The 14536-nt window shown below is 35.5% G+C and overlaps 1 protein-coding gene across 5 annotated transcripts; it reads right to left on the reverse strand.

Annotated features, from left to right (window-relative positions):
* Positions 1-2813: 2813 nt before the first annotated feature.
* On the reverse strand, positions 2814-12196 carry LOC149952533 (uncharacterized). 5 transcript variants are annotated; one of them, XM_090168626.1, is made up of 7 exons: positions 12037-12196; positions 11517-11592; positions 11312-11355; positions 5891-5950; positions 5799-5826; positions 5559-5708; positions 2814-4795 (listed from the first exon to the last, which is right to left on the reverse strand). In XM_090168626.1, exons 3-7 carry the CDS (start codon positions 11342-11344, stop codon positions 3663-3665), a joined length of 1404 nt encoding a protein of 467 aa, XP_090024752.1. In that variant the 5' UTR covers positions 11345-11355; positions 11517-11592; positions 12037-12196; the 3' UTR covers positions 2814-3662. The 5 variants fall into 5 exon arrangements, with proteins under 5 accessions (XP_090024752.1, XP_090024751.1, XP_090024753.1 ...); XM_090168625.1 differs by having other exon boundaries at positions 11517-11844; positions 11935-12196; XM_090168627.1 differs by lacking the exon at positions 11517-11592.
* Positions 12197-14536: the final 2340 nt, after the last annotated feature.

Raw genomic sequence — 14536 nt, forward strand, 5'->3', positions numbered from 1 at the left:
TCTGGTGTGAAATTCATAATTAAATATCTCGTGATCTAGAAATATTACTTTGGGATTTTTAAGTAAATCACGGGCAGGGAATTCGAAAATGACCATTATTTTTAAATGAAAAGTTCTGTTAAAGCCAAAGGTCAAAATGTTTGACCTTTAATTTTGACCATTAAAATTTGTCAAATATTTTTTTGCTTAAATGATGTAAAAAGAACATTTCAATAGCTTGAAAATGGCGTAAGAAATTTGAAAATCGGTTGAAAACTCGTCATTTTATATCTCACTCAAGGGTCAAGGTCATTTTGAAAGATTTCTACCTGCCGTGTCTCCGAAACCGCTGATACGATTTTAAAAATAATCGAGAATTCATTTTTTACGGTATTGAAAACCCCCTTAACAAAATTTGAACCAAATCGGTTGAGGTAGGGTTGACATGCTGTGACCATTTGTCATGGAATTACTCGCTCGTTAGAGGTGCGGCCTTAAAGTGACATATTATTTTTTATTGTTGATTAATTTGTCAAATTAATTGAAATAGTATTAAAAAATTTCCCTGTGAACAACAGAATGACGTCCTTCTGCTTTCAAATCACAGTCCACTGCTCCTCCAATTTTTAACACAAAATCTTTAGTCAAATTTTGCCCACAAAGGTATCCATATTTATATTTATTTTCTTCACTACTCATTTAACATTAAAATTTTAAAATTTATTTTTATTCGTTTACTAGTTATTTATTGCAGTAATCTGCAACAAAAAATAAACTAATAATAATAAATTTTAATGTTAATGTTGACAAATTAATCAACAATAAAAAAATAATATATGTCCCTTTAAGGCCGCACCTCTAACGAGCTCTAAACTGTTCTTTCAGTTCGAAGAACTGTTTTGGTTATAATATATGCCCATTTATGAGAAGTGGTGGTTTATAAAATTTGGTTGAGTCACTCTTGTAATTTTTTTTAAAATATTAAAAATGAAATGTTTGTATCAATAAAAGTTTGTCGATAATTGAGCCAGTTTTTCAAAAAACAAGGAAACAAAAATTAATTTTTGTAATATTATTCGAGGAATTTAAGTAATATAATTTATTTGATATAAAAAGAAGAGAAAATGTTCCAGCTGAAAGTAAAATTAAAATGAAAAAAATATTAACGGAAGCGAGATTAGATATTTCACCCGTTCGCTTCTAAGTGCGCGACCTTAACCATTACACCGCCCTCTCCGAAGGATCGATTGTTTAAAAAGTAAAATACGGAGAACGCGGCTCCCGCTTTCTTCGTAATTTTCAAGGTTATAAATACTTCATTTTTTGACGGTGTTAATTAATTAAATAGTAAAATGTGGATATCGAATCTAGAGCTCCGAAATGCAAGGAATCCGCATCTGGTCTCAGAATTAAAATCGGGTAAGTGGTTGATTTTATAATCACCGCGAGTGGTTGATTTTATAATCACCGCGAGTGGTTGATTTTATAATCACCAGCAAAAAATAACGGGCGACTTCAAATTTTTAACAGTGTTTCGATGTTTTAAATTGTTTGACGGTGTTAACTATTTAAATAGGAAAATGTGCATATCGTGGGCAGTGCTACGAAATCCAAGGAATCCAAATCTGGTCTCGAAATTAAAATCGGGCGAGTGGTTGATTAAATAATCATGCGCAAAAAATAATGGGTGACTTTAAAGTTTCGATTCGCGGATTCCCCCGTTTTGGGCTGCCTTAAAAAGCATCCTATACAATTCAGCGGGTTTTTAAGGCGGAGGGAAAAGTGAGCTCTAAATATACCCCGCTGGCGCGGAGTATAATAATGATTCGCAGAAAGACCCCAAAACACTAGAGCGTTCTATAAAATCGGTCCAAACTTTTCATACAGACTATAGAGCTAGTTCAGCAGGACTAACAACTTTTGTTATTCTTTGGTATAAGAGAATTCCGCTTATGTCCTGTCTTCATATTAATATTTTAGAGACGTACCTTTTAGGAGTTGTAAGAGGGACCCTAGGTGTTGAAGTATGTTTGGGGTTAAGAATATTTTCATGATCTAAATTAATTTTTAAACCCGTGGATTTGGGACTAGTATTTTGCTTATTGGCCATCATACATTTATTACAAAAATCATTTAAAATAAGAAAAACGGCGCGGAAAGCCGGTAATTAGTGAAGCCTAGGCTAGCAACTACGCTATTCCTAAAAATCGACTGCTTTCAATTTCTTACGGGTTTGCCAGATAAATATTTTTCTCTTACACGAAAAACCGCCCAAACCTTCACCGCCTCCGAACTCAATAGGGGGAAAGCGCACCACACCGATTTTAAAGAACGCTCTCTTTCGAGTAAATCAACTGCTTCGTACAAGCTCTTTTTTTTTCGACTATCTTTTAGTTCGGATGTTCGTTATTTTAATTCCATGGCTTATTCCAAATGACGGTGGTAAAATTTTATTATTTTCGCGGAATTTTGCTGGACGAGCCCACGGTACACGTTTGGTTCCAAATCTTCGCCGGTCGTAATAGGACGTAGTACGCACCCCCCGTTAATTGACATTAATATTTTTCACATACGTGGTTTTGGAAATTAGGTGGAACGCGAACTTAGAGTTAAAATCATTTGAATTTTATAACTGTAACTTAATTTTTTGAGATAGCTGGGTTAGAAATAAGGTAACGAAACGCGAATGTCTAAATTGAAAATATTTTTTACTCAAACCAAATTTTGTGCGATACCAGGTTTTGAAAAGTAGGTATCAACGGCGCCCCATACCACGTTTATAAAATATATTTTTTAGACAAAACGCACTAAATCTAGATTTGTTTTATTTTTTCCAATGTAAAACAGAAAATGGTAATACGCATACACTTCAAATTAAATTACAATTTAGAAAATAATTTAGGTAAGATACTTAAAATTAAGAAGTTTAATTTAAGATTAATAGATGGTATGCAGGTACAAAAACAACAAAAAGTTGCTTATAATAAAAAATGTTTGTCTGATTTGCGAAGATGTGCCATCTGCCTTAAAATAAATTAAGGTAAGATGTACATGTACAATACGTCAATTATTTTTATAGTTTTTGGAGTAAATTTCATATCAAATAATTTTTAAGTTTATTCATACGCTACGTCGTTGCTGTTAAATATATATTGAGACGTCCACCATTAAAATTGGTTCTTATCTATATGCATAATTGCTGTTGGTCCAATAAATCAACTAATCCTATTATATATCTGATAACAGAGTTAACGATTTCATTATAGTTCATCAAAGATGTACACCTTTATAAATAATCAGGCCTGGCCAATTGATTTTTTCAGATACAAGCTTCACACATTACCAATAAATTCTTTGTAAGTTACGTTTCCGCGAAGCAGGTTGTGGAATTGTTATTAAAAAAATCGATTTAGTAGAAATAAATCAATTTTAATTGATTTTTAAACATTTAGCCTCTTTTTCTTCACAAATTGATTAATAACTTGCATGCAGTAGTAAAATAAAATAAAATAGAAATTTTCCCTAATGAATTATAATTGCCAGATTACGTGATTTTGTACAATTTCATAAATACATTGATTTAAATCAATATTTTTTAAACCACTTGCTTTAAATCAGACCACCCTGCTGAGAAATCTAAGTTACGTTTATTTATGTCGTTTGGGCATTTAGGCACTCCGAATCTATGGAATAAGCAAATCATTTTCGAAATCCAAAGGTTCTTGTTTAATCGCGACCGGTTCTTGGGGTTCGGCTTTAACAGCGGTTATATCCTCCGAAGAGAAATCGTTTTCCTCATCGTCCAAATTAGGATCATTGGGAAGAATACTTTCTTCGACGGTCTCTGGTTTGATGGGAAGCAATTTAGATCTCCCGCCGTACGTCAATCTGGGGATTTTCACCGTTGATTTAAGGAAGCATTCGTGACGCGCGAGCTCTTCTTTAAATCTGAAATAAGCCTGACAAGCTTGGCATTCGAATGTCTCTCTAAAACGGAGGTGAATGGGTTCTGTTACGGGCAAACACTCAGCGTGAGAGATTCGTTCGTGTCTGGCCAAGATATGCGCCTCTCCGGTGGCAAAATAACATCGAGAACACTTCAGTGTTTTGTTATTGAAGTGGACTTTTCCATGCGTCACTAATCCGCATTTGGTTCGGAAGCATCTGTCGCACTTGGAGCACTTAAAAGGCTTTTCATCGGAGTGTTTTCTAGCGTGCCTATTTAGCTCAATCGTCGATTTGAATATCTGGCCGCAATCCAAACAGTGACATGGTTTTTCATTGTGGGATTTTTCGTGTACTAACCATCCCGATTTCGATTTGAAAGTGAGGCTACATTGAGAACAGGTGTATGGTCTCTCGTCCGTATGCGTCCTTTCGTGAATATAAAGATGTCCTTTCCATTTGCAAGTGTACTCGCAGAACGAGCATTTTAAGGGACGTTGGTCGGAGTGGATTTTTTCGTGTTGCGTTAAGCTGAGATATCTGTCGAAGGCGATGTTACACACTGAACATACGAAAGGTTTTTCATCAGGTTTTTCGTTGTGGGTTCTTTCGTGGGACTTTAAAGTGCTTTGCGAATTGCAGGTGAAGCTGCAAAAATAGCACTTAAACGGTATTTCGTCCGTGTGCATTCGTCGCATGTGCATTTTTAAGTTGGCACTTCTGTTATATGCCGACTCGCAAAGCGTACATTTGAACGGTTTTTCCGTAGGTTTTACTTCCATTCGCGGTTTTTCGTCAGAGTTCAAATTGTGATTTTTGTTAATAGCTTCTTTAGAAGGACCGTTGGCGTTCCGAATCTTAGCAACTGTTTCTGTAAAAACGAAGTAAAACTATAATATTTAAATGCGTAACGAGATGAGATTTGGCTGTTGGTAGATTTGGGGTCTAGGTCACATTCTTCTTTAAGATTTTTTAAATTCAAACACTATCGTGGACTTAACATTTCATGTGGTATTACTTTGTATACCATGTTTTAAAAAAATTGCTTTTTTTTTCGCTTAAAGCAGATTGTTACCTGATATTAAAACGTCGTAACTTGATATTTTTTTAGAAAACCATAATAAAATATAGGAAACCGCATTTTTAATGGAACAACGAATGAGCCAGCGATTCAACTATCTTCCTATTAACTTCGTTAATTAGTAAACGTAAAGTTATTAATGCTATAGCTGCCTTAATTGTTAGCCAATGTAACTGAAAGGTTTTCGGTTGGTTGGTAACACCTATTATATGAGATGGTTCAGAGTTTCGTTTTGGTATGTTAAATAACCTTCGGTACCATTATTTTCAAAACAAAGTTAATCCGGGTTAACCCCCCACTTTGACTGTACCTCATTTTCACCCAAATGAAATTTTATAAAACCTAATGGAGCAATTAAGAAGGACAGATACAGATGGGGCTTGATGTCTATTGTTACAAATAGTCCTAGCTTTGATATTGACTGAAGCCGTATTAATTAATTACGATGTCTCAGAGATAGAATTTCATAAAGACGGCTCATAAGTAGTTTCATAAAGACGCCTCACAAGTAGTACAATAAAGACGTCTCATGGATTTTTTAATAAAGACCCACCTTGTGTAACTATTAATGGTGATGTTTCGCCTGTGCAGTTTACTAAAAACGCTTCGCAGGAAGATCCATTAGAAAATCCCTCATGGTTCGCGTTCTTTGTAGATGTTTCATAAGCGTGAAGAAATGCCATTTTTTTTAGTAAATCTGATGCTGATAACATAGTCACAATACTAGAAATTAGTTTGAAATCTAATAGAGCAAATTATATTTTTCAGATTCCTCATTAAGGATGATACTTACAAATGCTCGAAATGTTATGACATGAAACCTTATGAATGAAATTAATATGTTAATCATAGAAATTTAAAAAATATATATACTTTTAAAAATACCTTAAGCAGGTAAAGAAGACTTTCAGAAAATATACAGGCCAAGGTGTAGAGTCGAGCACTCTAAATGTATTTAAATAGCAATTAATATGGGTACTTTAAAATCCAAATTCTAAGGTCAAATTGCTAATTTGATTCATTACCTACGCACTTTATACCCCGAAAAGGTGACCGATTTGTGCCCTTAAGTTTATATATCTTACATCTTAGCTTACATTAATATAAAGGCCGTGTCTATTTTGGCCTGTTTTTCGGGCCTAATTAGCCGGGGACTATTTTGGCCCGTTTTTCGGGCTAAATTAGCTTGCCGTCCAATGCTTAGCTATTTTAGCCCGACAAACGGGCCAAAATTGTCTTCACCGCGCGGCCAATACTATTTTGGCCTGTTTCTCAACACGGGTGAAAATAGTGTGTGACTGAGTTACCACTATTTTGGCCTGTTTTTCGGGCTTCGACATTTTTCAGGCGAAATTAGTCCTGACCGCGCGGCGAACACTATTTTAGCCTGTTTTTCGTGGCAACGAATTTTATGGCTTATTTAGTTCTTATAGAGTGGATTCAATATTTTGCCCCTGCAAAAACCGCGAAAAACCAAAACAGGCTAAAGTGCTTTCAGCGCGGCCGTGACTATTTCCCCCCCGCTACTTTTTTATTCATAACTGTTCTTTTGTTGCGGGTTTTCTACAAATAACGTCAAACATCTTGTTAAACAACCTAACCTATAGAGCGTGGGTGGTCCTAACACGAGCTGCTAATTTTCCGACAGGTTCGAACCGCTAATGTGGTGAAGTCGTTTATCTTTTTTCTTAGGTAATTTATCTCATTTTTAGTTCCACATCAATATATATACAGGGTGTCTCAATTTGCTCGATCAGGCCATTTTTCTCAAAATGTATTTATGCTAGGGTTCTGAAATTTTCAGGGTTTATTTGTTAGGTATGGAAGGTTTTGGTTACTAAATTTCAGAAAAATCGAACGATTTTGCGCCGTTTTGGAAAATTTATTTTTTCACCGAAACTGTAAAAATAATTTTCGTTCGGTTGAAAAAGACCTATTTTTCACTGAGTTTGGAGGTCGGGGGAAAAACAAGATATACTAGCAGGCAATAGCCTTTAACGTAAACAATCGTACATAATCACAACACACATGTACATTTATTTTAGGGAACTTATGCTTTCAGCTATGTAGTTAATAATCAGATCTGCAAAAAGTTATTGTTAAAGAAAATTATTACGTTCAACACCTAATTAGACAAAGTAGACAAAGACCGCGTCTTCCATTTCGACGTGGTTACGAGTAAGATCATCAAACAAAGATTTGTAGACCACAAATTACGCTTATTTTTCTTTTGTTGTTTTTTAACGTGAAATATCAATTGTCCGAGTAGTATTTAAAGCGTTTACATTTCAAAGTTAAAACATTATCTCAGCTTGGCCGATTGTTGTCTAGTATGTCTCTTTACACTCGAGATCAGCGCGCTCAAATGCTAGAATTATTTTACGGAGAAGGTCGTCGTAATGCTCCTCTAGTAAGTCAGTTATTTAGACGAAGATTTCCCAATTGCAGACCAAGTCATACGACGATTCTTAGAGTGGTCCGCGACTTCGACAACTGGGGTAATATCAATCCGAGATTTCGTGGTCGTGGTCTCCAGGACATTGACATGGAAAACACCATACTTGCCTACTTCGTCGCCTATCCTCGAGTGAGCGTCAGGACTGCCAGCTTTGACTTAGGGTTGGATCGAAACTACGTTTGGAGAACACTCAAAGACATAATTATTGGCCCGTTCTTCCTGCCAAATCGTCTGAACGGTCAAAACTACTTGGAGTTCCTTCAAAATGAAATATCCAACGTGTTGGACGACATTCCTCTGGCCGAGTACAGACGCATCTGGTTCCAGCAAGATGGGGCGCCACCTCACCAATATCGTGACGTGGTTGCATATCTAAACGACGAGTTTCCTGGAAGATGGATCGGAAGAACTGGTCCTGTTCGTTGGCCTGCAAGATCCCCTGATCTAACACCACTCGACTTTTTTCTTTGGGGATTCGTAAAGGACTACGTATACTAAACACCTGTGACGAGCGTTGAAGATTTACGACAAAGAATCATCGAAGCATGTCGCCGGGTGACTCCAGAAATGGTTCGGGGAGCATTTCGCAATATGCAACATCGTGCATATTTGTGCATTGCATCAGAAGGTGGCATTTTTGAAAACATTTTGTAGAAGTCATTAAAAAACATTTGTCACTTAATTATTATTTGTTTATTTTTCGAAATCTTGTAACTGAAATGCATGTTACCTACAATTCGTTAAAGGCTATTGCCTGCTAGTACGACTTGCTTTTTCCCCGACCTCCAAACTCAGTGAAAAATAGGTCTTTTTCAACCGAACCAAAATTATTTTTACACTTTCGACTATCCCCTACAACTTTTCTATTGAAACATTTTGCGGTGAAAAAATAAATTTTCCAAAACGGCACAAAATCGTTCGATTTTTCTGAAATTTAGTAACCAAAGCCTTCCATACCTACAAATAAACCCTGAAAATTTCAGAACCCTAGCATAAATACATTTGGAGAAAAATGGCCTGATCGAGCAAATTGAAACACCCTGTGTATAAAAGTGAGACTATTGCTATGGACGGAATATCGTTAATTAGTTCCACATCGATATATATCGAAGAGACGTACGCGGGGAGGAGGGGTAACAAATTTTTCACATTTGTTCTAATTTCTCTAAGTAAGCGAGTACTTAATTTTCTCCAGTGGCACACTCGGTGGTGGGGGCGGGGGAATTGTGTTCATTGAACACCACTAGAGTTGCTAATGAAGGTAAAAGATATGAAGTGATACCTTTTTTATGGTTTAAAGGCCGTAAAATGGTGTTGTCTCATAAAAGTAGGTGGGGTCGGACATCAAATTCATTTCAAAGGGCGACGAGTGCAGACCTTGGGGTTTGCGACGCCCCTTGCAAAGTCAGCTTGCGAGGAAGGAATTTGGTGAATATTTTTGTGATAAAATACCTGAAATACAGGGATTTTAAGGAAATATTTAACACATAGCTGTTTTACAAATTTTAAGTTGTTTATACTCAGGACCTCGTTAGATAAATTTCGGGTCTTCGGCAAAGCTTTGCCAATTTCAAAATCATTTGCAGAATTGTTATAGCCATATATTAGTTAGAACCACAACATTTAAAACTTATGTTTAATGATATTCATTTGTTTACTTCAATAGTATATAGTTGTTATCGAGCGAGCAAAGCCAGCAATAAATTTTTAGTGTGATGTGTTTAAACCTTAAATTATTAATTCATTTAAAATTTTTAGACGAAAGTGCTGTTCACTCTTCGTAACTTTAGTGGGTCAATTTCTTTGGGCCTGGAAAGGGATTTTTCCAAAAACGTTGCATGCAGTCTCTGCTTTATTTCACAGTTTTCCCGCTCCCTAAATTTGGCGCTGAATAGAATACGTGCCAAAGTGGACGATTTTTGAAATTATTGAACTACCTGGCGTATCTTATTTTCCAGTCCCATTAAGACTCGCAGACTTGCCTATACACAGATTAGCTGGGCTCATTTTCCCATGCCCTGGTGTATTCAGTCACTTCTCCAAACATACATTTACTAAACCAGATTTTATCCACGAAGTATTCCGTCGCCGTGAAATCACTTTAATTTCAGTTAAGTTGCTTACAGGGGTATTGTGTTAATTGAATTTTATTGTTTTCACTGGCACATTTCCAGTTAGAACACCTTAATTTTCTATATTTGTTATGTCCGTAAGAGAATTAGTTGCGCGTGTAAGCCCAGGAGTCGGAGTGTTGCTTTATCTAATTTTCGCGTCACCCCCAATTTCCAAAGTGCCCTTTCACACTTCAAGAGTCATATCGTTCGAACTATTGAGTTGGGGTTCGTTTTATAGCGCGTTGTTAAATCTCGATTCTATCTTTTTTATTTTAATTGTTTATTAATTGGTTCATTAAAATGTCAGTTCGTAAAATTATAGAAAACAAGTTTTACGCTACCCGACCCGACCCGAAACGGGCTCTTTATTAATTATTTCCTTAAAATAACTGTATTTCGAGTATTTTATCACAAAAATATTCACCAAATTCATTCATCGCAAGCTGATTTTGCAAGGGGCGTCGCAAACCCCAAGGTCGGCACTCGTCGCCCTTTAAGTTTACTTCCCGCCGAACGAGTATCCTGGTGGCTGGCCAACCGCGGAACACGTTGGCCTACCACCAGGGTATTCGCAGTAAAGTAAATTTAAAGGGTGACAGGCGGAAAAAAACCGAGGCCTTAGAAATGAATTTGATGTCCAACCCCACCTACTTTTATGAGAGATATTGGAAATGGTGGACGACGACGACAACGACAACACCACTTTACGGCCTTTAAACCATAAAAAAGGTATCACTTCATATCTTTTACCTTCATTAGCAACTCTAGTGGTGTTCAATGAACACAATTCCCCCGCCCCCGCCACCGAGTGTGCCACTGGAGAAAATGAAGTACTCGCTTACTTAGAGAAATTAGAATAAATATGAAAAATGTGTTACCCCCCCCCCCCTCCCCGCGTACGCCTCTTCGATATATATATCGATGTGGAATTAATTAACGACATTCCGTCCATGGCAATAGTCTCACTTTTATATATATATTGATGTGGAACTAAAAATGAGATAAATTACCTAAGAAAAAAGATAAACGACTTCACCACATAAGCGGTTCGAACCTGTCGGAAAATTAGCAGCTCGTGTTAGGACCACCCACGCTCTATAGGTTAGGTTGTTTAACAAGATGTTTGACGTTATTTGTAGAAAACCTGCAACAAAAGAACAGTTATGAATAAAAAAGTAGCTGGGGGGAAATAGTCACGGCCGCACTGCAAGCACTATTTTAGCCTGTTTTGGTTTTTCGCCGTTTTTGTAGGGGCAAAATAGTGAATCCACTCTATAAGAACTAAATAAGCCATGAAATTCGTTGCCGCGAAAAACCGGCTAAAATAGTGTTCGACGCGCGGTCAGGACTAATTTCGCCTGAAAAAAGTCGAAGCCCGAAAAACAGGCCAAAATAGTAGTAACTCAGTCACACACTATTTTCACCCGTGTTGAGAAACAGGCCAAAATAGTGTTGGCCGCGCGGTGAAGACTATTTTGGCCCGAAAAACAGGCCAAAATAGACACTCCGTAATAGGCAAATTAGAAATCATGCCATTTTTAAAAACAATTTACCTATTTATTATATAATAAATTTGGCGCGTATTTCAACTCATTAAAAACTTTAATTTTTATTTTAATTTATCATATTTAAAATATTTAACTTTCGAACAAAACTGACATCGTTACAAATGTATAATTAAAAAAGCGACCACCGAAATTGATATTACGTTTAAATACGCGCGAGATTACTTACATGGTTAGTTTCACCCAAACTAATAGTCATCATACCTGGGGTATCTAAATTTTTTAAAATAAAGCCAAGGCTTATATAAAACTATAAATTAAAGTCACAAACATGTTTAATGAAAGTGGTAAGTTTGATTTCGACTAAAATTTCGATATAAAAACTACTTGAAACCAATATTTGTTACAAAAATATAATTATATATACTTCGTACCTCAAATTTGTTATCTATTACGGCTCTGTCGACTCATCCTGTTACCACCAGTATCGCTTGGTGTCATTTACTTTCTCTATTTGCCAGAATTCAAGAAAACGTAATATATGAATAGGGTGGGCTACGCGACGGAATATAATATTTATTTGGACATAAGTAAAAGGAGATATGGTAACAGTTAAAGAAAGTGGCTGTTCCGAAGAAATTTCGTTTGATCGTTTTCCGTTCTCCACTTTTTTTTAAGAATAAAAGGACTTTTTGTAAATACTTCCTGTGGAATAATTCCCGTGGAATAATTCCCGTAACCGCGAACATTTATTGATGATGCCTACCAACGAAATGGATACAAATTTGAAGATCAGTCGAAAAAATACAGGCATTTCGTTATATTCAAAAATATTTTAACACCACTATACACCTATCTATAAAATGTTTAAGTTGGCAGTTCCTCCATGGTCTCACCACCTTTTCAGGTGGGGTTTACTCTCTGCACCCCCTTTTTGACCTAAACGTTACTTACTTAGACCTAAAGAAAATCTTGAGTTTTGCCCCACTCTTGACGAGTTCGGCTAGTGAGCCCCAACACCTTCTATACGCCCCTGAGCTGAATAATTTATGTTACACGACGAGAAATACCCGCACTGCTAAAAATGTGTTGACTAACATTAATTTTAGTATTTAATTTTATTATTTTATTTTGGTATTGTCCTATCAAGTGTGTTTTATCATAATATACGAAGTAAAATTTGACTTTGTCAAACGTCATTTACACGAGAAATAAAGAGTTAATATATCTTTAAAACGACGCCGCCTGCGGAAATAAACCTTAAATTTTAAATGCCCATATGTACGATTTAAATTTTAAACAATGAGGTCTAATAAACTATGTCAGACTCGATATTGGCACTGGCATCTATAAAGTAATCGAGCTACTAGATCAGCACCACGCAAATAAAAACTTTTACAATCACTGCTACCATGGAGGAATTCAACTGTCATAAGCTTCGAGTATTTTTTGGAGCATAAGGATGCCGTGATTCCTTACCATTCTAAGACCAAATATAATAATACAACAACACAGCAAGAAACAAATATTGATATCAATTACAATCATTCAATGTCTGTCAGTCGGTCATTCTGTCTCGCTTTAGTAATGCTTGCTAGTCGCCCTTCAGATTCCCATGTTATTTTCAATAGAAAAATTCCAAATTATGTTGTCAAAAACGTTTTCGGTTGCCATGGCAAAACGAAAGACCGTCGCAACTTTTCCCTTGCAGGTTTTTCAAGTTACATGGAGGTGTACACTATACCCGATTTTGAACAAAATTGGTGATTATCACCTTACCATTTTCCAATTAAGGTATGGCACGTCGGCACTCTAGAGTTTCCAAGATAATCTTACGGTAACGTAACCAATGTTACTCTACCACTGAGAAATAATTTTTCCTAAAAATGTTGTCCACCAATTCGCATATTACATACAGGGAAACAAACCTTTAGAAACTGCCATCGAGTATAAAATTTTAATTTCGTATTTCTACACTAGATGGCACCAGCGTGGATATTTTGGCGCAAAATTTGAAAAAAAAATTAAATTTTTATATTTATTATTTAATTTAAGTGCTATTTCAAGCTGAAAGTTTATTTAAAGAATTTTAGAACATATACTTATACAAAATTTCAGCTTTTAAATAACCACAATTTAAATTAGACTTTCGCGGATATTATCATTTTTGTTATTTCGGATTGTAAACTGATGGCGCCATCTAGTAACAAGTAGGTTATTAGAAAAGTACACACAATGGCGGTATCCCTGTAAAAGGGTCTTCTCCCTTCTTATTTGCGTATTAGTGTATTGTGATGAAACAAAGCGATGTTGAAAATGTCACTACTAGTGGGATTATAATAATTTTTAACGTTATAATATAGAATTCTTGATTTATTTTATGGCGATATATTTTGTATTTAAATGAAACATGTAAATAGTAATAGCACTACCATAACTAAAATTTAATTTTGAAATACGAGTAAAGTTTGCCTACTTAGTATGTAAAGGCCGTTATATATAGGCTGAAAAGCAAAACTCCCCTCTCAAAACACACCAGATTTCAGTACCAGATTAGGTACAATGCCACTTAGGGCGATGCCACTAGGTACGATTCCATTTAGTGCGATGTCACTAGGTACTATACCATTTAGGGCGATGCCACTAGGTACTATTCTACTTAGGGCAAGGTCCCTTGGTACGATGCCACTTAATTAGATGCCATTAGGTGGGATGCCAGTTAGGGCGTTTTCAATTGGTACTATCTTCTCTAATACCTGTCCCTTCTTAGCCCCAGTAAAATGCCCAGGGTTACCTATATATCTCCTTTTTCCTCAGTGTAGCTGAGCTTTTTCCTATAATATCTGTCCCTTCTTCTAAACTGAGAAATAAAATGAGAAAGTTTCAGGACCATTGTACTAGATTTTAATATAAACAATAATGAACAGGGTTTTCATTTTAAGATAAAAAATATCTCCTCATAAAAGGTTATATTTTGTTATCAGTTATTTATTTTGTGTCCAAGTAACATCAAATAGCTCATGTACTGTTATATGAACTGTAATAAATACGTACATTAAGATAAAAATGTCATTGTTTATAAAATTATAACATAAACAGATGACAAAAGTTATATTAAGTAAAAATCCTCAAGCTATGAAATATAAAACATTTAAATTGATCTCTTTCAGATATAACTTTTTTCTTGTTTATACTTATAAATCAAAACAGTTAAATTTTGTCATTCCAAAAATAAAATAAGTTTTCAAAATTAGTTCAATGGCACTTTTCATATAAAACCATAAATACATTTTGGGGGAAATTATGAAGTTATTTAGCAACTTGCATATAGTAACTTATTTCTACATTTTATTTAATTCTATTCTATCTATAAATTAAAATAATTTTGAACTTAATTATAACATTGTACCATATTTAATAAATATTTTGGTACCACCTCGTTATTCAACAAATC

The sequence above is a fragment of the Leiobunum rupestre genome, chromosome 3, assembly GCF_980474605.1.
Source record: "Leiobunum rupestre chromosome 3, qqLeiRupe1.1.hap1, whole genome shotgun sequence".
NCBI lineage: Eukaryota > Metazoa > Arthropoda > Arachnida > Opiliones > Sclerosomatidae > Leiobunum > Leiobunum rupestre.

Excerpts from the sequence above, each read along its gene's own strand:
- LOC149952533 (XM_090168627.1), bottom strand. The coding sequence starts at position 11,344 with ATGATGACTATTAGTTTGGGTGAAACTAACCAT. Across the intron at positions 5,951-11,311 it reads GTTTGGGTGAAACTAACCAT|AGTGCTCGACTCTACACCTT; the intron begins GTAAGTAATCTC and ends AAATACATTTAG. Across the intron at positions 5,709-5,798 it reads TCATAACATTTCGAGCATTT|CATCAGATTTACTAAAAAAA; the intron begins GTAAGTATCATC and ends CTATGTTATCAG.